The sequence below is a fragment of the Chelonia mydas genome, chromosome 2 (assembly GCF_015237465.2).
Source record: "Chelonia mydas isolate rCheMyd1 chromosome 2, rCheMyd1.pri.v2, whole genome shotgun sequence".
In the NCBI taxonomy this organism is placed as follows: domain Eukaryota; kingdom Metazoa; phylum Chordata; order Testudines; family Cheloniidae; genus Chelonia; species Chelonia mydas.
Genome location: NC_057850.1, coordinates 32,931,701 through 32,955,692, shown reverse-complemented (window position 1 = coordinate 32,955,692; position 23,992 = coordinate 32,931,701). Strand labels below are relative to the sequence as shown.

At 39.5% G+C, this 23,992-nt stretch overlaps 1 protein-coding gene across 2 annotated transcripts in view; it reads right to left on the bottom strand.

Annotated features, from left to right (window-relative positions):
* The window catches only part of ANGPT1 (angiopoietin 1), a 206,453-nt gene that overhangs the window by 93,197 nt on the left and 89,264 nt on the right, over positions 1–23,992 (bottom strand). For both annotated transcript variants that reach the window (XM_043539180.1, XM_007056090.4), the window contains 2 exons: positions 16,478–16,633; positions 12,854–12,975 (listed from right to left, as the gene is read on the bottom strand). In XM_043539180.1, the coding sequence (XP_043395115.1) occupies positions 12,854–12,975; positions 16,478–16,633 (278 nt within the window). The remainder of the gene's footprint in view (positions 1–12,853; positions 12,976–16,477; positions 16,634–23,992) is intronic.

Here is a 23,992-nt window from a genome sequence, read left to right as displayed (position 1 = left end):
CAGCAAATCAAGGTTTTTATTAATATTAGATAAAGAAATGAAAACCTCCCAACTGCTGAACTTCTGATCAGTGATTCTACTGTATATGCCAAAGGAGGTGTTTCTCATATTATGAACCCAATCATTGATCTCAAACTTACCAATAGGCCACTTCCTATCCAAGTTAATCCTAGATTTTATTTATTTTCTCTTTCCCCGCACCTTGGTTTTTACTGCTGGGTAATAGATGAGTGGCAAAATGCCTATTTTATTTCAGGTAATTTAAGCTAACGGAGAAATGTAATAAAATCCTTATGGAGTTGTTTCTATTAAATATCATGGGGTCTTAATGTGAGTTGTTACAAATGATAACAGTGTAAAGATTAAACTCAGACCCTGGATTTGCTGTACACACTAGAGTAATATAAAGCTTAAAGCTAAAACAAAACAAACCCCTAAGTAAATTCAATAGCAAATCTCTTTTCCCCAGACGTTATGAATTTTGCCCTTAACAGGACACTCAAGGAAATATATTGTGCAAGCTTGTCCCATCCTTTTCTGTGAAAGCCAGGCAGAGCTACATAAGCAGAGTACCACTTTCTTGGCATCATCCTTGCCCCCAGCTGGAAGGGAGAAGTTGACTAATACTCAAGGCTCTTTAATCTCATTGACAAATATATAAAAAGATACAGTATATTGGAAGTTAAAGCTAGAAATATTCAAAATGAAAACAATGTGCACATTTTTAACTGTGAAGGTAGTAAACTATTTTAATACATTGCCAAAGGATGTGGTTAATTCTCCATCACTACAAGTTAAACAACACTGAATGTAGGTCTAAAAGATGGGTGCTCTAGCTCAGCTACAACTTATTCAGGAATCACTTGGTGATATTCTATGCCTCATGTTATGTACTAAGTCTGACTAGATGATTTTAAAGGTCTCTTCTAGCCAGGGCTCATCAAAAATTTTAAGACTGAACAGTTTTCTGTCAGAAAATGATGATGCAACAAAACTTAACATTTGGCAGGAACTTGTAAATTCCATCAAAATCTTCAAGGGAAATTATCAAAATGGTTCATTGCAATATGGCCAAAATGTTTCATTTTGACTTTCTCATTTCAACTTTTATGGTATATTATGTTATAATTTGTAATAATGTAACTAGTTTGAAAACGAGAATCATGCACCCTGTCTGAAACACATGTCTGTTAGGGCCATGCTGTGTGGGACAGGGGGGTAGCTGGTAGCATTCTCAAGGTTGCTAGGTTGGAATTTTTCTGGTCGGCTGAAGGGTAAGGGAAGACTAGATGCTCTCTAAATTCCCATCAGGCCACCCAGGCAGTATAGGACAGAATTTAGTTCTAACCATACAACATTTTACATCTGTGTCTATGTCTTAATGTTTTCACAGAAAAGAAGGGTTGACTGCCACAACATGGATTGCTGCATTGTTTGTTTTACATCATACGTTTCTTAACATAACAGTAAATGAATCCATGGCGATGACAGTTCACTGTGTCTTATTTATAGTAACGTTGCCCATGTCAGGCAAGGAAGAATAAGATGACAATGCATAGAGCTTCCCTGTTTGGAGTCTATGCAGAGAGGCAGCCTGCAGATGTTTTATTGCTTTAGCAATAACACATCTTTATATTTATGAGGATAGTGTCAACAACATGTGGTGCAAAGATGGGGTGACATAGTGCCTGGTTACTTTATGCTTTGCTATGTAGATGAAAATAGTATTATATACTGCAAAACTAGTAAATTGTTAAGGAATGTGTATGTAGTGACCTGTATCTCTACAATGTTTTTTTCCCTAGATATAAAGGCCTCAAAGATATGAAGGACAAGAATATGCTCTGAGGACAGGTGAACTCCCTGTGACACATTCACCAATGATGTAAGCCCACAGAATTTGGTTCAGTTTTGTTAAGAACCAGGGAGAACCATCTCTCAAAACTGGGCAAAACTCAAAACTTTATTTAGACTGGAAGCTTCTGCACTGACTGGTCTGAAAGGACAGAATTACCTAAATAGCATGAGAAAGGTTGCTGTCATGACCTTTCACTCCAGTGGGGCCAGAGTTTCACCCATGATTTCACAGCAAGGAAGTTCTAGAAATTGCTCACAAAAATCCTGTTTGGGGTTTTTTTAGCCTGGTGTTGAGACCAAACAATTTCAAAGAAATTCAGATAAGTTTGAAGGTTTATCAGATCCAGCCTAACTCCACAAACCTTCAGAAGTTCATTCACCATTAACAGGTTACCCTCATGGAAGGTCTGTGAACAAAGAGTTAACCAAATTTTCAATCATCGCTGTATTTTAAAGGGGCACTAACAAAAATATTGTGGTTAAAATGAAACCAATATCAATGATTTATTATTGGTTAAGTAAAGGCCTTGTGCGCTGCAAGACAAAAAGGGGATATATAGTCTTTGTTCTAATGGACTTTACCATCCAAATGATCTATAATTGTCTACTGCAGTAATTATGCAGTACTATTCCTTGATAATGCTTTCAATCAAAATGCCATAGCTGTAACTTGAATGACTCTCTGCTCCTTTTTTTGTGTGTGAGTAGACAGAGAATATGACTTCCCTGTACATTTTTAAACCCTGTCTACTCATTAGAATGGAATAGTCTCGGGAAGTACAGCTAGTGCACAACACTGATAAAAATAAACCTGTAAGGTTACCCTGTGAGCAAGCTGATTTTTTTACATGTTGCAGCCTTCAGCTAGGAGCTCAAATAGTCTTTCTGGTATCAGAATAATAGTATAAAGAAAAGGATATTATTGTTATTGTAGGTTACATATTGGGCCTGACCATGTTGACAGGGACTCTTTAGAGTTGTTAGGTACAATGCAGAAAAAAGCCAACTTCAATTTGCCTTACATTTTAAGCATACTTCTGTATATTGTCTATTCTATTGGTATTAGTGTAGCCAGTAATCTATTTTCTACCATACAAATGATGTGTTCCATTTGTCAGGATGTAAGCCAGCAGGATAGCTCAGCATGACTGCATCATGTATAACATTATTCATAAACCTTCCTGATAATTCTAGAGAGGTGAGCAGGCCAGTACCGAAGCCAACACACAGACTTCCAGTGGGGGCCAATGTCATTTTGAAAGGTGATGAAGTAGAACATGGAGACAGCACTCTTGAAACCCTCCTGGGAAGAAGGAAAACTTTATTTAGGCAAACTGCATTGCAAGGTACACAGTGTTTTTACTAATCCAATCCAGACCATAGCATCTTAAAGGGGATTTTTACTTATAGTTTGAGATGCCTCAGTTTAGATGTGCTTGGGAACAGGGTATGAATTAGGTCAGGGAGAGGGGAATCTCTTGCATCAAAAGTTATCTTAACCGCTTGCATTAAAAGTAATCTTTAAAAAGTCTGGACATTTTAACCACAGACAGTGTGATTTACTTTGCCTTTGATCTATTCAACAGGTAAAGACAAGTATTATCATTGTACTAAGAAAAGTCTGGCCAAATATATAATCACATCCATATACACAGAGAGAGAGAGAGAAAGAGAGAGAGAAATGGGATTTAAATCCTTATTCTCCAGCTGTATTCTTCTAGCTGTGAGAGGTTAGAGAGAAATTTCCCCTGTGGGACAGGTTATTCTATAGTTGTCCACTACAAGTTTTCTTGAAACTTCCTGTCTAGTATCAAGCACTGGACATTGCCAGTGAAGTAGATGGAGCACTGGTCTGGTCTGGTATTACCTATATTCCCATATTTCTTTAAATCCAGTAAAATGCTGGGGCCTCATTCTCCACTTCATTTCATCTGTTGAAGTCAATGGAATTACAGTAAGGCATAGGAAATAAAGTTAGTATAATGGAGTAGAAAAATCAAGCTCTTCACTGAAACCAAAATGTGTGTCTAAAACTCCATCCTGTGGCACGGTGTTTCTCATTACTTCTGGCACACAAGAATGGAGGTAGTGTCCAATAAAAGTATTCCTGGAGAAATTATCATAATCTTCCTCGTATATGGTATGACTGTTCTTGTGCTGAATCTGCTAACACTTGTGTGCTTAAACACTTGTCTGCTTAAACAAACTTCACTTGGTTTACCTATTCCTGTGTAATGCCTAGATTGGCAAGTCTGCTATGTCTGTACTCATTTCTCTGATTCTCCTTTTTCCTCCGGCAGTTGCATACTAAATGAGATAGCAGGCAATCAATTATGGGCATCGGTAACCCTGCATCCCCCTCAAAAAAGTTTAAAGTGAAAGCACTGAAAGCAAGGAACAATCTCAAAATGTAACACATTATTTTAAAATGTCTTGTGGAAGAATAAGTTGCACTGACGTAAACAATCATTTATATTTACAGTTATTGGGAAACCACAATATTAAGGACTTGTCTATACAATGAGTTAGTGCGTGGACACTGCTGTGCTATAGGTTCACACCCTAGCTTGCTGTGTACTAACTCACCATGTAGATGAGCCTTCAGTTATTACATTTCACAAGATCATCCAATATGTACTATAAGATTGTGGGACAAATTGCAGTGGGTGCTGTATATATACATAGTAAGAGACTCTCCCTGTTCAAAAGAGCTTAGAATCTAAAAAGACAAGATAGATAAAGGAAGGAGAGGTTACTTTGTACAGTGACTGGAGTTCTTGGAGATATTTATCTGTATAGGTACTCCACTTCTATGGTTGCCAATTTTGGCTGGACGTATTCCTGGAGTTTTCATCACATGACATAATCTTTAATTAAACATTGATCTTTAATTCCTGGAGACTCCAGGGCAATCCTGGAGGGTTGGCAACCCTCTCCACTTCAGACACACATTCACTCCATGCACCTTTGATCAGAGATTTTTTGTTTCAGTGCCCATTTGGTTTGCTAATATGCTCTTGACACCCTTGTGCCATACCAAGGGTATATAGAGCAGCATGGATGAACTTTCCTCATTTCCTTACCTACTGCAAAGTCCCATGACCCCCGACTCCGAGGCAGAGGGGAAGGAGGGCTAGTAGTGGAGCACACATAGGGACAAATATCTTGAAAAATTCCAGTTACTGTACAAGGTAAGTAAACTCTTTGTAATATTACCCAGGGTATAATCTGGACTGCTGAACAGCTGTTTCCCCTCAGTTCTCCAGCCTTTTACACTGCTTTGCTGTGAGAGCAACCACTCCTGATCTGCTCCACAAACAGCCTCTAGCATGTAAATTACTCTCAGCTGAATTATATGAATGCTCTAGTCAGACACTGCTGAATTATATTGCAGAGTGACAACAGAAAATTCCAAGTCACAGACTTGTCACCAGAAATGTAAATCTTGAAGTACACAGCTCTTTTCTTTTGGATAATACAAGCTCATAGAAAGTCTGTCATTTCATTAATAAAAGATGATATGCACAAACCCTGATATCTCAAATGGAGGTTTCCAAACATTTGAATTCAAACACACTGGTTTAGATAAAACAATTAAACAAGTTTATTAACTAAAGAAAGATAGATTTTAAGTGATTACAGGTAATGAGGCATAAAAGTCCGAATTGGTGACAAAGAAAATAAAAGGTAAAACACAACTAACATGTAATTTAACAAGCTAAGTGAATTTAAAGTGAAATGTCTCTCTCACCACATGCTTTTGCAGTCTCGCTGGTTGGAATCCTTTCAACCAAGACTGTCTCTTTGCCTTTCATGTATTGTGGCTGTTGTGAGCAGAGAGAAAGGTAGGAGTATTTTGGGGCCTCTCTTCCCATTTCTCATAGTTCTCTTTTCCCTTTGAAGATCATCTTCAGCTGGGGTTCAGGAGACAGGTTGTCTGAGAGATGGGAAACTGCAGCTGTTTTCTTTGCCAATATGTAAATTTCTTGCTCACATCCTTCTTCCTGCCAAAGAATGGCCACTTAACCAAGGGATAGTCCATTTGATTTTGTTGACATCTGGCTGAGGTGTTGGCTAGCTTTTTGTCTCTAGGGAACTGGTCTGAAGCTGTTTCTCCAGACTTGGAACATATCTTATACAGCAGAATTTTACAACTTTCTATACAATGTTACCACACATCTTTTACCGGGACAATAATGTTCAGCAGATTATGAGTTTTCAAATGATACCTCACAAGGCATACTTTATACAAAAAGTATCATAGGCTTGTAAAAAGGGTGAACATAGGAGTAAAGACTGTCACACTCTCCTTTTTTATGCCCTTTTTTTATGCAAGGCCCCTATAGGTGCTCCACTTCAAGTGATTCATGAGCAGTACTCTCTGAAAGAGATGGGAGCTTTGAAGCCAGATCTAAGAGTGACAACAGAACTGCAGTACCAAAAGCAGCATCTGCCTTAGAAGCGTGCACTAAAACATAGTGTTTGGGAAGATGTGAACGGAAACCCAAGTGGCACCTCTGCAAATTTCTGCAATTGGTATGTCTTTTAACAGTGCCATGAAAGTAGACTGACATCTGGTAGAATAGGCTATTATTGTAGGAGGGTGCTGAACTTTAACAGTCTCATAGCAAGAGAAGATGCATCCCAAATCCCACTTTGATAGTCTTTGGATGAAAATTGTGGATCCTTTAGTTCTGTCCACAAAAGCAACAGTCTGAGAGACTTTCTAATTGGTTTGGTTCTGTCCAAATAGAAGGCTAATGCCCTTCTAACATCTCAGTTATGGAGGGTGGCTTCCTCCTTGTTTTGATGTGGGTTAGGGAAGAAAGATGACCTGACTGATATGGAATTCTGAGGATATTTTAGGTACAAACTTGGGATGTGGCTAAAGGAAATCTTTCCACTTGTAGAAACCTGTAAAGGGGGGAATGTGCCACTAATGGCCCTGGTTCTTCAATTCATTGGGCAGAGGTTACAGCCACTAAAAAGGCCATCTTCATAAGCAAGTGTAGATAGGAGCACTTTGCTAGTGGCTCAAAGTTTGGTTTCATGAAACAATTGTGGACCAAATTTAAATCCCACATTGTGGTGGGCTTTCTGTTTTGTGGGAAAAGGTTAATCAACCCTTTAGTGAACCTGGAAGTCTTGGAGTGGACAAATGCTGAAAACTCCTCCACGGAGAATGGAAGACTATGATAACCACTAAATTAACCTTAATGGAATTTAGAGGAAATCTAGGCTTCTTCAAATTCAACAGGTAATCTACATTAGCTCAGAGGGAAGAATAGACAGGAAAGACTTGTTGTTGTATACACCAATGCCAAAATCTCTTCAATTTTTGCAGATAAGTCTTCATGGTAGAGTCCTTTCTGCTGTTTAACAAAACCTGTGGCACTTCTGTGGAACAGAAAACTTCTGTCCCAGAGGACCATTAGGAAAAAAACCTCTGAGCTGCAGAATGTTCACATCAGGGTAGAGAACCCTACCTGAGTCCTGATTTAACAAGTAGGGAATAATTGGAAGTTGTAATGCTAGGTAAGAAGTGAGATGAATCAAGCCAAGGGTTGATTCAGAGCTGTTTGACAGTACCGAGCCTGGGATCCCATGACAGCAATCCTGAACTCATGGGGTGAGTAGCGTTTACAACCAAAGAGATCTAGACATTTCATCTTTATCATGATGTTGCTTTAGAATGATGTTGCCTGCCACACTTGTTGATGGCATCAGCAACCAAAAAGTTTGAATTTTTATTTACACACCCTCCACCAGAGTAGTTAGCTGGAACATAAGAGCTTTTGGTTGTCTTTTTTACATGCTGGGAGTATGGTGGCTTGGGTTTGCCAGATAGCTTTGGCAGGTTCAAGCACGGCTTTGTTCATATATATGGCCACTCTTCTTGAACCTTCTCTAAAAGGATCTGAAGTGATTTGGTGATCCTTTTCATAAGCTCCTGAAATTGTATAAAAATCATCTGCACAACAACGGAGGGAAGGGGGCATCACGGTCTCATCTGGTAAGTATAAGGAGATAAGAGTTTGTGGTGTTACTTCTTTATCAGCTCTCACCTCTTGTCCCTTGAAAGACTCACCTTGGTTTGAGATTGTTGATGAATAGGTCTAGCAGGAGACTGTTTCCTGTGGTGATCTCCATATGTAGTTGGGAGCTCTACAAAACTGTTGACAATAAGCACCCTATGGGCCCCAGTATGGCCACTGAGGAGTCCATAAGGAACGGGAGGGGCAACCAGTGTTGCTCATACCAGGACAGATAATCAAGATCATGAGTCTGTTTGGGTCTAGAAGTCTCTCAGAAAAAATGTCTGAAGAGATGGCTGTAGGCTGATAACAAGGTGATCCCTGTACTGAAATATGAGAGTCAAAGAGATGTCCTCAGCCTAGTCCCAGGGGGAAGCAGGCAGAGGTGGCATTGATTGTCTGTCCCTTTTTGACAATACTGGTGAGAAAGGAAGTACCAGAGAATGGAATGGTTTAATGGCCTAGAACTTTCCGGTACCAATAGACTTTTTCTGGATCTACTCTTGAACGCTGAAAAGATTTTGTGCTTAGATGGGATGTGCATATCTCCCAAACAATGGATGCAACAAGAATAGGTTGTCACAGACCAAGATAGGTTCCCGAGAAGGGAAGCAGCAGTTGAATCCAAAGGTCCCAGGCATATTCTGTGGAAACAACTCCTGAGAGGAGGACCTGTCCCACAAATGGTAAGATGGGGATGGGAGGAGTAACAAGGTTGTCTAACTAAATAAAAACCCCTTGAAAAAATAAAATGAAGAATATTAAAAATAAAACTAGAACTATAGTAGACTAAAACCAAAACAAACAGTAGAAGTAAGCTATGCATGGAGAAATCTAGAAACGGGCACCATAATATACTCTGTTTCAGGCCAAGGTGGTCAAGAAAGAACTGAAGGAGGTTTGTTTGTGCTGATCTATGTTCCATTGCTAAGGGGAATGAGGGTATCAAGGGTATATGTGCAGAGCAAATGGGCATGGCCACTGAAAATTCCTGATCAAAGGTGTACGGGGCATATACGCACCTGAAATGGAGCACCCACTGGGACATTACTCGAAAAAGTAGTATTATACCCATTTTATTGATGGGGAACAGAGGCACAGAAAAATTAAGTGGGACTAGTCATGTACTGAAATAGAAACTTGTGCATAAGTGATTGCAGGATCGGGACCTTAATGACTTGTCCAGTGTCACACAAGTGACAGAATTAGAAATTAAACCCAGATCTCCTTAGAGGACTGGAAAACATGCTTTATAGTGATAGACTCAAGGAACTCAATCTGTTTAGGATAACAAAGAGAAGGTTAAAAGGTGACTTGATCAGAGTCTGTAAGTACCTACCTAAGGAACAGAAATTTAATAATGGACTCCTCACTCTAGCAGACTGGAAGTTGAAGCTAGACACATTCAGACTGGAAATAGGGTGCACATTTTTAACAGTGAAAGTAATTAATTATTGGAACAATTTAGTCAGTGTCACAGTGGACTCTCTGTCCCTGGCAATTTTTAAATCAAGATTGGATGTTTTTCTGAAAGATCTGCCGTAGTTCAAACAGGAATTAATTCAGGGCAGTTCTATGGCTTCTGTTATACAGAAGGCCGGACTGAATAAGCACAGTGGCCCTTCTGGCTTTAGAATCTATGAACCACAACACCATCCTTCCTTTCAGCTACTAAAAGAGTCGGCGACAGAACCCAGAAGTCCTGACTCCAGGTCCCCGCTTTAATCACTAGACCACATTCCTTCCTATTTTTCTGTTTGCCCCATACAGCAATGTTTCTAAAGGGAGACAATACAATTTAAATGTTGCTTTTCAACACATTCTTTATTTCCATATACAAACTCAGACTATTTCATCATGTCACAGACCATTTCATCATGAATGTCAGTGTAGCCACCCAAAGGTCAAGTCAAGTCAAGTTTATTTACTGCCACACATGCCTTGCACCCTGACACATTGTTAAGATACATAAATAAAGAAAGAACATTAAATACACAAGACATCACATAAATGACTCTGTCCCTTGCACATTCTAAATAAATACTTGCAGCTAAGCAGATAATGGCAATACAATTATTTGTTCAGTCAATTAAAACTGAAATTAAAACATACATATTTCCAATTTTATAAATCTATGAAACTCATTTAGTCAATGCTCAATTCAATACTTCTTCTAAATCAAAAATGTATGCACAAATCATTATTAGATTTGATAAATTGCCAACATTCACAACAAATTCTACTGACAATGAATTATTTGACCATTTCTGCAAAGGCATCAAAATTAGCAATCATTTCTTTATAATAATGCACTCTCAGGGGCATCTTTTCCTTTCTCCACCATCATCAGTTTCCTCTCTTTCTATCTTCCAATAGTTTGTTGTCATTGCTCATTATGTGATCCATCTAATTTTGTAGATTCATAGATTTTAAGGCTGGAAGGGACGGACCATTGTGATAATCTAATCTGAACTCATGTATAACACAGATCATAGGACTTCCCTGAATTAAGCCTGCTTCAAGTCCAGTCGTTGTGGTTGAACTTCAGCATATCTACTAGAAAAACATCCAATCTTGATTTAAGGATTTTCAGTAACACAGAATCCACCACAACCCTTGGTAAATTGTCCCAATGGTTAATACTCCTCACTGTTAAAAATGTGCACCGTATTTCTAATCTGAATTTGTCTAGCTTCAGCTTTCAGCCATTGGATCTTGTTATACCTTTGTCTGTTAGATTAAAGAGCCCTCATTTCTGTTCCCCTTGTAGGTACTTGCAGACTGTGATCAAGTCACCCCTTAAGATAAACTAAAGAAATTGAGCTACTGGAGTGTCTCAGTATAAGGAATTTTTCCAATCCTTTAATCATTCTTGTGTCTCTACTCCAGTTTTCAGCATCCTTCTTGAATTGTGGACACCAAAAATGGACACAGTATTTCAACAGTGGTTGCACCAGTGTCAAATACAGAGATATAAGAACCTCCACACTGCTAGTGAATATTCCTCTGTTTATTTATACAAGGATTGCTCAGCTCTTTTGACCACAGCATCTCACTGGGCGCTCATATTCAGCTGATTATATCTGAGGACAGCCAAGTCCTTTTCAGAGTCACTTTTTCCCAGAGAGAGTCTCCCATCTAGTAAGTATGCCTGCATTCTTTGCTCCTAAATGTACACCCTGACATTTGGCAGCATCGAAACACATATTGTTTGATTATGCCCAGCTTACCTATCATACCAGATCACTCTGTTTCAGTGACCTTTCCTCCTCATTATTTACCGCTTCCCCCAATCTTTGTGTCATCCACAACCTATATCAGTAACAAATTTATGTTTTCTGCCCAGTCATCGATAAAAATGTTAAACAGTGTTGTGCCAAGAACTGATCGATGCGTGACCCAACTAGAAACATCCATTCAATGATTATTCCCTATATACAGTTACATTTTGAGATCTATCAGTTAGCCAATTTTTAATTTATTTAATGTGTGACATATTTATTTTGCATTGTTCTTGTTTTACAATTAAAATATAATGCGATACCAAGAAAAATGCCTTACAGGAGTCTAAGTATACTACATCAGTGCTTTCAATCAATCTTGTAATCTTATCCAAAAATGATATCAAATTAGTTTGATAAAATCTAATTCCCATAAACCCATATTGATTGACATTAATTATATGATCTCTTTTAATACTTTATTAATTGAGTCCCGTATCAGCTGTTCCATTATTTTGCCCAAGGTTGATGTCAGGCTGATGGGCCTATAAGTTACCCTGGTCATCCGACTTACCCTTTTAAAATATTGGCATAACATTAGATTTCTTCCAGTCGTCTGGAACTTCTCTGGTGTTCAAGACTTATCGAAAATCAACATTAATAGTCCAGAGAGCTCCTCAATCAACTTTTTAAAAACTCTTGGGTGCAAGTTATCTGCTGATTTAAAAATTTCTAAGTTTAATAGCTACTATTTAAAACCATCCTTAGCTACTATTGAAATGGTAAGTATTTAATCAATCATTTCTTTTTCCCAGAAATAGATAATAGAACTATTTATTGAACACGTCTACTTTTTTCTGCATTATTATGGACAATTCTACCATTTCCATCTAGTAATGGACCAGTACCATTGTTAAGATTCCTTTTGTTCCTGACATACTTTAAAAACTCCTTCTTGTTGTCAATTTAGATTTTAGGCTCTTCAGGGCAGGAACCTTTTATTTTATTTTTCTGTGAAATGTCACTCATGCCTCTGGTGCCAGACACATAATAAACTCTAACCCTATTGTGACATCCCTGCACAAACCTTAGTTCATTTTTGACTACATGAACCCAGATGGCTGCTATGATGTGGAGCGCTTCTTTCATGTAACCCCAAAGTTATATTATTTCTTTCACCCCCAAATTTAGAGGACTAGCTACTGTCTCCTTATTACTTTATAGTGTTAAAGAGGGGGCAAAATTCTCCTCAGCTTCTGGACTACAGTCAGATCTCCAGTGTACATCCTTCAGTCATTACATATGTAGTGTCCCATTGCTGTAAGTAGGAGTTCTGCATACAGAACAAGTACTAACTAAATTGGAGTGCAACACTAAGGATTGAAGAGAAAAATTTAGCCCATAACATGGTAGTTCTTCCACTTCAATATTATAAATGTACTTCGGAAGACTTCTCTTTTCCTTATGCCTTTTCACTCAGTTATGTATATTTAATTGTCTGAAAACTTAAGGGACTACCACATCTTAGTACCATATAGAATTGGTTTTGCTGATTTGCTGATATTTCCTTATGCTTCCCAGTATCTGTCAATCTAGATTTTACTTAGACTTTCCATCTACATGTTTTTGTTTATTCAAGTTTCAGAACAACCATTTGCCCCAGCGGTTTAAAGGAGTAGAATTGGAAAGTATTTGTGGTAAACAGAGAAAGCATTTAAGGGGTTAATAATTTTCTCTCACCTGTTTTTCTCATGAATTTTCAGTATTTCATGTGTCTGCTGCAGAAGTTGTTTTTCCAGCTTGTAAGTAGATAATGAATTTTCCAGCAGCTGAATTTCAAGACGGGATGTTTGATTTAGTACCTTAAGGATAAATAAAAGCGTTAAAACTTGTAATGTTCTAGTATTACCATTCTGAAGACTTGAACAATGAGTTACATGTTTATTCTACTTTATGTCAGCTTGCATGATGTCTAATTGAAATGGTCAGTTCATGTTTTAAAATATGTTTTAAACATGGGGCCAGATCCTGACCTGGTGTAAACTGAAGTCAGTGGAGCTGTGCTGGTAAACACAGGCTGAAGTGCTGGCCCCATATTTGTTGCAGAATAATAATATGCCATTAAAAGGAGGGAAACTGTATACAAAACCTCAGATTAAAGATATACAATACATAAATAGATCATAAGAGTACTTGGACAGCATTTGAACACATGCCAAACTGTTGCATATGATGTTTTGTAACTAGAGCTTCTATGACAGAATTCCCTCAAGATTTCTCTTTTTGCAATGTTGGCATGCACTCAGTATCTGCATACGTCAGGGTGGACAAACTACGACCCGCGGGCCACTTCCGTACCATCAGATGTTTTAATTTGGCTCTTGAGCTCCCACCGGGAAGTGGGATCTGGGGTTTGCCCCGCTCCGTGCAGCTCCCAGAAGCAGCAGCATGTCCCCTCTCCGATTCCTATGCATAGGGGCAGCCAGGGGGCTCCACATGCTGTCCCCACTCCAAGCGCCACCCCCGAAGGTCCCATTGGCTGGGAATCGCAGCCAATGGGAGCTGTAGGGGCGGCTCCTGCAGATGGGGCACGTGCAGAGCTGCATGACCGCACCTCCGTGTAGGAGCCAGAGGGGAACATGCTGCTGCTTCTGGGAGCTGCTTGAGGTAAGCACCACCCAGAGCCTGCACCCCTGACCCCCTCTCACACTCCAACCCCCTCCCAGCCTCCGAATCCCTTGGTCCCAGCCTGGAGCACCCTCCTATACCCCAAACCCCTCATCCCTGGCCCCACCCCCTCAGAGCTCATACCCCCAGCCAGAGCCCTCATCCCACCACCCCGCATCCCAATCCCTTGCCCCAGCCCTGATCCCTCTTCTGCACCCCAAACCTCTCATCCACAGCCCCACCCCAGAGCCCTCACCCCCAGCTGGAGACCTCACTCCCTCCCACACCCCAACCCCAATTTTGTGAGCATTCATGGCCCACCATACAATTTCCATGTCTAGATGTGGCCCTTGGGCCAAAAAGTTTGCCCACCCCGGCTTACGTCAACTCCACTGCATCGTTACACAGATTGTGTAAATAATAGAGGCCCTGATCCTGCAAGTTGTTCCATGCAGTTGTCTTTGATTTCACTGGGGCTCTGTGCAGGGTCAAGGATCTGCCCTCATGGAACAATTTACAGATTCAGGCCCTAATGGGTATAATTGAAATGGCAATGACATTTTTAAATGGAAAGTAACAGATTTTAGCAACTCAAGTATATTTTTGCAAAAATTAAATGAAAAAGGAAATATTCAGTCAGAATGACAGTAATAATTTCTTACATTGATGTGGCAACTTCCATCCCACCAGGTTCTAAAGCATGTTATCTACAAGAGTACATATAAGAGAGGGAAGACCACTGCTGAAATGCAAGCACTGAAATGAATGCAGTGTCAATTTAAAAGTGCACAATAACACTATAAAAAAGAATTTTAGATGGGTAATTGTCAATATCATCATGTGATTCTATGGCAATGCTTCCCCATAGAATCTACCTTACGTGAGAAAGCACAAAGCAGAAGACTCAGTCTAATAATGTCTCCATTTATTTGAAAATTTTAAGACCCATTCTGAGATGCCTTTTCTGCCTTAGTTGGGAGGTATGCCATGGAAAAGTGAAGGTAGGACAAGAAGCCATGGGCTTAATCAACAGCAAGGGAGAGTTAGGTTAGATATTATGAAAAAAATCTAACTATAAGGGTAGCTAAACTGTGGAACAGCTTCCAAGGGAAGTTGTGGAATCCCCCCTCATTGGAGGTTTTTAAGAACAGGTTGGACAAAGTCACCACCAGTCAGGGATGGGATATGTTTACTTGGTCCTGCCTCTGAGCAGGGGGCTGGACTTATTGCCCTCACAAGGTGTCTTCCAGCCCTATATTTCTAAGATTCTATTATTCTACGTGGGGCAGAGCCAAGGCTCCACTACTCCCTGCCCTTCCCCACCCATCTGCATCAGGAGGGAGTAAATGGGCACATAGCACCCACTGCACCCTGAGCAGACCCAAAGTCTAGGTAGCGCATGCAGAGGCATAAGGAAGCATTTCTACACCCCATTGTTCCCCTGCAGGGCATGTAGTCCAAAGTCAAAATCTAGACTTGTATTGTTGCAGTTCGATACTAGACTGCTATGTGTAACGCTGTGTGCAACAGAACAGATTTGCTCCAACATTTTCATGAATCTATACTCCGTTACATAAAAGCTAAGGTCATTTGAGAAGGTGACTTTTATTAACCAATGTATGAAAAAAATAAGCAGCTGAGTAAGACTGTTTTGTCATCACCATGTGCATATCATCTCTAGCTAGAGTAAATTAAGTGTCCTCCCTTTGGTAATTGCTATTGTTCTTCTTTATATTGTAATGTGATTATGTAATAATTTGGGAATGATATTGTAAACTTGGGTCAGGACTTGAGTGCAAACAGTATGATCTATCTCAAACAGTTTGCTACAACAAACCAAATAAATACAACACATGAATACATTTGTTTTAAATAAACAGTTTGAATGCATTGCAACTGTCAGAGACACCACAGACTACAAATTGCAAGGGGAAGTCCTTGGAGAAAGAAAAAATAATGTAATGTGAACTGTAAACTGATAGAAAAGTCAAAAGAAAAGAATTAGTGTATACTGCCCTATGATAAGCATTAGACCTCAGCTGATATGGTATTCTGGATAAATTGCTGGTTATAAGAACAGCACATTTGTCCACTAGTTTGCATTGAAGTTATTAATACTCAATACCATGGGGGGGTGGGGGGAGCCCTCTGTAAACTATGTCCTTTGAAATGGTCTTATATTCATGCCACATTGTAAAACTTTGTAGAATAACAAATTGTACAACTGCATAGCACTTGACAAATGAATGAATGTTTGTCCCTCTCTCTTGGACCTGTAAAAAACTCCACATGTACAATACTTTTCAAATGTCTGGAAACATGTCAGAGAAAATAAATAACATTTCTCAAAATAAAGTGGCAAGTAATAATGTAGATCAAAGGAGGTATTTTAACCTAAAATTATTTATTTAGCTTGACACTTGTATCATTCACTGTTGGTAGCTCGGCTGTTTATTTGAAATCAAATGCTTGTTAGTTTTTTGGTCAATCCAGCCTGACAAACACATAAAAAAAGCTAAATATACCAACCAATCCTTATTAAGTATAAAGAAAAATACATAACGAGAATCAGTCATCATTGCTGTTGCTACCAATAAACAGAAAGTGTTGAAATCTACTTTGTGATGATGTGGTAAAAGGAGGTGGTGGGGAAGGTGGTCCACCGTAAATTCTTAGAATATGGCCCTCGGGACTGACCTGGGTTTCAACATCTGTGAGTTTTCTCGTCTGCTCTGCCGTCTGACTTAGGAGACTGGTTCCTATCTCAAGCATGGTGGCTGTGTGGTTCTGAACTGCACTCTGCTGTATCTGGGCCATCTCCGACTTCATATTTTCCACAATGTAGTTCTCGAGCTGTGAAAGAGAAAAGGTAACAACAAGGGCATTTTACGGAAAAGGTATCAGTTGTGCACACTTGTAATGATTAGCTAGAAATCCTATTGTAAGAAGAAGTTTCAGATCTCTCACCGAGGCCATCCCTTCCCATCATTCTGTGCATGGCACTTCTTCTGAAGTCAATGGGAGATAAAATCTGTAACACAATAGGGCCAGTTGTCATTGTGTTCATGGCGTGAAAGGACAACTAGATCATCTAGTCTGGCCTCCTCCATACCACAGACTCTAAACCACATCCCGTTACCCCTGTGTTGAGTCCATCTATCACCTCACTAGAGTGGTTCTTTAGGGTTCAATCCTTCCTTTACAGAAACAGGAGTTTGTTGCAATTTGCCTTGCAAACAATCACACACAACTTGCAAAGTGACAAAGAACATGTTAATTCATATGCAAAAATCAGATGGTGTGAATAAGCTCCTATCTTTTTCTAATCTTTTTTTAATAGCCTACATATTGCCTCAATGACTACCGATGCTACCACATGTTCTTCTTGCAATATAACACGTAACAATATTATTATCATTGACATAGTGCCAAAAGTATGTGAAACTCTAGACAACATGGTCCCTGTCCTGAAAAGCTCACAGTCTAAATAGATAATGACTGGAAACAGGATCAGGAGAGTAAGGCACTATGAAAAGTAATTGAGCAGTGACATTCAGCATGTGTTTGGTTAACTCCAGGATTTTTAAAATGTGCATGTGCATCTGTTTTGTTAACACATCTTTGACAGAAAGACTAGGGTTTAGAGGGTTCAGGGCAGGAGAGTGTTTTAAGGGGGAACTTCAAAGAGCAGAGGATGGCGATAGGAGACAATGGAGTCAAGGAGTGATCAGAGAAGCAGGGAGCCTTGTGGATTACTTCAGTACACTTTCACTGTCGCTCAAGGCCTCCCAAATAAAAATGAATTATTTTAGAGTTGTCCGCATGTTAAATGAAGACATGCTGATAATTAACACCACATTTGATTGAAGACTGACAATTGCTGAAGTTAATAAGAGATTAATATTAGTGATTCATAAAGTACATGTGAATGCTACATTTATAGGTGACCAGTCTAATGATTTTATGAGCTGTTGCAAAACAATTGTTTGTTACAAACAATAGCCACAGAGTATTAACAGCTATTGCGGATGTGCATCTCTTGTGCAACCTTTAATAGATTAATTTATTTTTTAGAATCTATTGTAATTGTATAGATATGCAACAACACCTAACCGGATCTAAATCACAGTACATCAGGACTTTAAAGCACTGCAAGTTTCTTACCTATGCATGGGAGAAGGGACTTGGTTGTCGTCCCCTCTTTGAGCCACTTTATGTCTCGCAAGAAGTATAAAAGCACTGAAGTCTGGTCCAATGCCTAGATGAGAATTTCCCTATCATGAGGGAGCTCTCAGTTCTTAGCTCTCAGTTCTTCCCCTTGATCCCAGCAGAGGGGGCATATTATAGGGGGAAAGAGGCATGCGGAGTATGCAGTTCTAGTCTCCCAATTCTCAGCTGGCCTACCATCCCTTAGGTGCCATAATTAACTGGAACAAGAGAGAGCAGCCCCTAAATTGCTCTAAGTTATGCTGATGCTGGAGCAGCTGTGGTGGAGAGGCAGGGGCTGTAACTGGCTCCAAAATGGCCCCTACCCTGAACAGAGCTCACTACAGGGGAGAAATCAAGCCCTGTACATGTATAGAAGTGCATATGTTGCTCAAAATCTCCTGGAAGGGATGCTGCTTGGTCCCAGGCCCCAAGCCAGTCAGCAATGTGGTTTCACTGGGTTAAATCCCAGCTGAGGATCTCAAAGTCTCAGTGGGGAAAGCAGCTGACTCTAGCCAGGCTCATAAGCTTAAAAAAGGAGCTGGGCCATGTTAATGAGAGAGAAAGGTGGGCATTGTTGACCAGAACCCAGAACAGGGATTTTTGAAGACATGGGCCACTTCATTGTTATTGTCTGTTGTTGTTGCTTTGATATTGTTTGTGAACAGTTTACTACCTGTTGAACTGAATGAAGGGGATGTGGCCAGAGTTGTTGCTGGCTGTGTAATCTGTTTGAACAAGGACCCTCTAAATAAACTAGAAACCCCAAAGACTGGTTGGTTTGGTTTTGTTTGTTATTTTCAGTCGGGCCTGGATTGTTCTTTCTAGCTGCTTAGACCCGGGCCCTGCCATAACACACAACAAAGACAGTGCCACACTAGAAAATGCTGACTTTATTTCTGACTTATATAGGCATTCTACTAACATCTTGTTTAATGTCTTCTATAGAGTATTAACATGAAAATGCACTGGCCTGGATCCAGCTGGTATAGATAGATGCATCTCCATTGAAGTCAATGGAACCATGACAATTGAACCCGTTGGGGTTTCTTTTACACCCATCAGTGATTTTTTCTATAACTGATCATATTTATGGTTAGCTGATGCCCAGATTTTAGTCACGACTATTTGACTCAGTAATTCATTTTTAATCAAATTGGACCTGCTTCCGTAGCAGTGAGCATGTTTCATTGTGAAAGGTAAGCTGCACAGCTAAGCTGTAAGAACCAGATGTAGTTGATTTAGAGACTGAGGAAGGGAGCAGGAGTCAAACATACAATGTGTGATTAATAAGCAGGGCTGCTTTCATCTTATCTATAAACATTCCTGTGGAGATGGATAACTGTTAAACACATTCTGATGAGCTACATCAGCTGAGCTCAGAAAAGATTTGCAACAAATTTGATTGTCCACATACATCTCCTACTGATCTTAACATGTTTACAGAAAAAGATTGCTACCTCAAGGTTAAATATTTTATGAGTAAGAATGATTAAGATCTGATTTTTCAGCCAATAAAAGTGCTGAGCACTCAGCCTGACAGAGTTATAAAGTAGATGTCTCAGAATCCCAGCCCACAAAAATGTTTCCCTGAGCTGCCAAGTTGCCCCTTTGATTTGGGTATTAATAGAGCGTTTGAGTGTAATGGTCAAAATATTTATAGTTTTACCACTGAATAATCTGATAAGTGATTAATAACAGAGGCACAATTCGTGTGTGTGTGATCGCAATGGAAGGTTCCAGGTATCCATTACCAGAATGAGTTTGTTCTCGTCACAACTAGGACACTGTAGAGGCTAAAGATTTTGAGCTAGTCCAAAGATGGTTTTAGTGGGCCGTGATGATTTTACGCAGAGCTTTATGTTCAGAAATATTTTGAAGGTACATCTTATGCAGCACATGAGCCAGGGCCATTGTGTTTTTAGCCAGGCTCTTGCTCCTGTTTGGCTTTCTTTAACCAGTACATTTACTTCTCTCCAACCTGTCCCCTGACAGAATGGTTATAAATATTCCACATGAAAATGTCAGTGGAATGAGATGCATCTGAAACATTGGGTCCCTAAATAGGATGTCCAACTTCCTTCCTTTCCTCCACTTCCTGACTGAAAGGGAGGATTCTCAGGTGATGAGCTCTAACGCAGGGAAGTTACAGTACAAGTTATAATGGGATGCTACCACAACAGAAATTTCCTTCTGTGTTGACCTCCTCCAGGAGGCCAAGTTGGGAGACCAGGTTTCTACAGCTGCTGGGAGAGCAGAGCTGGAACTAGGCATCTAAAATTGTTGTGAGGGTCACAGTCCAATGAACAGAGAAGATGGAAAAGCTGTTGTGAGGAAAAAAATCTTTGAAACCCTGTGAAGGGGGTGGGGAAAGGGTTGTTTAAATGAAGAATTCTTCAGTACATCACAGAATCTTTATTTGACAGTCACTATAAACAAGAACAGGCTGAACAGAGTGTTCATTGGTTGCTCCCTGCATTCATTAAACTGTGTATAGTTTATACACTATTGCTCACCCTATGTATTCAAAAAATCCAGAGTCAGGCCACACAAACACACACAAATCAGAAGTTTGGCTTAAAATCAGGGTTAAAAAAAATAAATAAATGCAGTATTCTTTTTAATCTGTCTTCTGGTTTCTGAATTTTTATGGCTTTTTAGGGTCATGTTTTCAAGCTCTTCTCCACATTCTGATGGTGAGAATTTTTTTTAAATGGAAGCAGAGAGTATCATATATTCATCTGACTCCAGGAGACAGGACTTGAAGAAAAACATCAACTGTGGCAATACAAGGCAAAATCATGAGAGTTGGCAGCACTGTTTATATTGCTGAATAAATAGACTGTTTGCACAAACTATATGAAGAGCTAAACTTGAAATGGGGAACTTGGCCCTTATGGGAGTGAAAATTGACTACAGCCAGGTAAATTATTGCAGCAACGACGTATTGAATGTATACAGCTGTTTTTCCTGTTCAGGAATTAGCCACAAAAAGACTTCATCTTTTAAAAAATGTTTGTTATTCAAGACAACTCAACAGTAGTTTTGTGAACATATCTCAGCCCTTGGATTGTTAGGAACTGTTTGCTGAGATTAGGAAAGGAGGAATCTAGGATTACAGTAATTTGGTCATAAAATGAATCAGCCTGCCCTGAAGGTTAATTCCCGTCCCACTTTCTCCCATTTCTTTTAGCTTGCTGATTAACTACAATCCTGGTCCCACTGAAATCCCATTGACTTCAAAAGGGCCAGGATTTCACCCATTATTTTTATTACTGAAAACCAGAATTAATTAGATTTATTCACGTCAAACACTATGGGCCTGATCCAATGCCCACTGAAGTTGTTTTGTTGTCTCTGGGAATTTTGGATCGGACCATGTATCTATTATTGACTAAGAGGAATAGCAGCTATTAGTTAGCAGCTGATTAAAGGGATACTTACACGAAACACCATCTGAATGGATTTATAGCAAGCGACACACAAAATCACATTCAGAAAAGCAAACAAACTTCAACCATTTGGGGTTTAATACTCTTCAAGATCTACTTAATCACACATTTAACTTAACAGCATTCTCCATAAAGATTCTCCATTAAGCTTCAAATACATGAATAACATATGCATGAAAGAATCATTTTAGCAGGTCAAGATACTTTATGCGCTCTTTATTTCTCTAATATTTCCTTGTTTGCACACTACCGCTTTACACTCTTTATTTAAGTTGCCCGGTGTCTTAAAAAATAAATGCAGCTTTTTTTCTTTTTTTGCTATATCCTTCTTTCCTGGAATATCTCTTTATAACCAGAATGGTTACTCTTTCTATTAATTCAGCTGCATCTGCTTTCAGTACTACTCACTAAATTGTTATAGGAATTTTCAGCAATGTGGGATTACTCACTTGGATGCATAATAAGGTTGTAACTTTCTCAGAAATAAAACTGTCAGGAAGTTCAGCATAATTGTTTAATAAAAATTCCAGAGGATTTTGCATTAGGACTATCTAACTTTTACTGAATGATGTTTATTGAATAGTCTTCATAGAAACCATCCAAATACTAATAGGAATATTAAAATGGAAACAGTAACTTCGGACATAAGTAAACGATCATAACTTCTGGCAGATGACATAAATAAAAAGAGAGATTTTTCTCTTGCTTTGATCATGGGACTATTTATTATAGTTTACTCATACTAATTATATTGTAAGGACTGCTGTGGTATCCCAATGATGTTATATTCACACAGTGCCTGTGTATGAGAATGCAGGTTAATGTAACAAATTACTGCCACTAACCAGGCACCACACAGAATTTCAGAGAGTATAATGAAGAACATGCATTAATGATAAGCTTACAATCACTACCCTGCTTATCTGGGTCACCTCAAAAGTGAGATGGGAGAACATGAAAGGTAAAATTTAGAGACCTGTAGAATTTAATGGGCTGAAGTATTCAAAGCTTTTTTAGAACTGTACAGGTTGGGGAAGGAATTTAAAACTGAGAAATGGAACCTTGGTCACATGTATATCAGAAAGGCAGGGATGGCAGTTACCATGTGCCAAAGTCAGGAAAGTGCCCTGAGGTTTCCAATGCATTTCTTTGCAAAGTATCCCCTCAAGAGTAAGAGGTTTGGAGTTCACTGGCGATGAGACTATCCAGTGTGGCAAATCCACATGTGTTGGATCATATTAAAGAAGTTCTGTATTAAAATCACAAATGAGTTTGATTCCCCATAGTTTAAATTCCAGGGTATTACTAATTAAGAGGTCTCTTGGTTTTTGGTACTGTTTCTCTCCCTCTATGTGTGAAACTTGCAAGCTGCTAATTGTGTTAGTACATTCTAAGACAGAGTCTGTTCTCAAAGCAATTCACAGAGAGAGAGAGAGACTCAAAGCAATACTCTAACAACAGAAACAGCACCCAGAGACTCCCCGCCCTTTTGTTGTATTAACAATTGTGATTAAAATAGAGATAGAGGATGTATGTGGATGGATGCTTGGTGTGAATAATAACTGAATGATCAGGGAGGTGCCAGCCTAAGAATCCAGTGTCCATCGGCTGAAGAAGGTGTCAAGTGGAAATAACCAGAGGACCCCCGGAGGGCAGACTGGAATCCACCCAACAGCCTCAAGAATGGGAGAACCAAAGAACAAGATAACATCTAGCAGCACGGAGCTGTCAGGAATGTGCCATCTGCTGATTGATTCAGCAACAGCATGATGAAGCAATTCCCATAGACTGGCATAGGAAGAAATTCCTATAAAAATAGACTCTAAAAAGTGAGAACTTTGGGGTCTGATTCTGCAAACCAACTTCCAGGAGCATCAGATGAGCATCTGACAAGGCCCTGCTCCCTCCTCATGTCCAGGCCACCTCGCCAGTGGCTTGGCATGAGCAACTCTAAGGCTGGTAACTATGATAACAACCTTGCAGAACCTGTGTGTGTGTGTGTTTGTGTGTGTGTGTGTGTGTGAATAAATATGAGATTGAATGGAATGTTATAGCTGTAACTAACTACTTACTATGATTCTTTCTGTATTCACAATAAATGTGGTATTTTGCCTTTTTCCCTTTAATAAGATCCTGCTGGTTTTTAATTTATTGGTATAACACATGGAAGGAACCAGCTTGATGCATAGAGCAGAACCCATCCTGCTATTCATTCCATCCCACTGCAGGTGCTCCATGGAGGGCATATAAAGACAGTTAATGATCCTTCATGCACCACTGTCTCCTTCTGAGGTATCTGCTGTGGGGTCAGCAAGTGATGGGAAATCTGTGGGGTCAGCAAGTGATGATCACAGAGAACAATTAGTTCTCATTCCTTTCCTATGCGCCCCCTCCTGGACTCACTGGGGTGTCCATTGAGGGGATGCAGATGAAGCAGGGAAAGTTCCAAATGAGGAAGAAAGCATTTGACGATCAGGCCCCAGTTTAAAGTGCAAGAAGGAGATGCACACTAACTATACTCCAATGTATTTATTGCTGTTGGGACTAAATTATG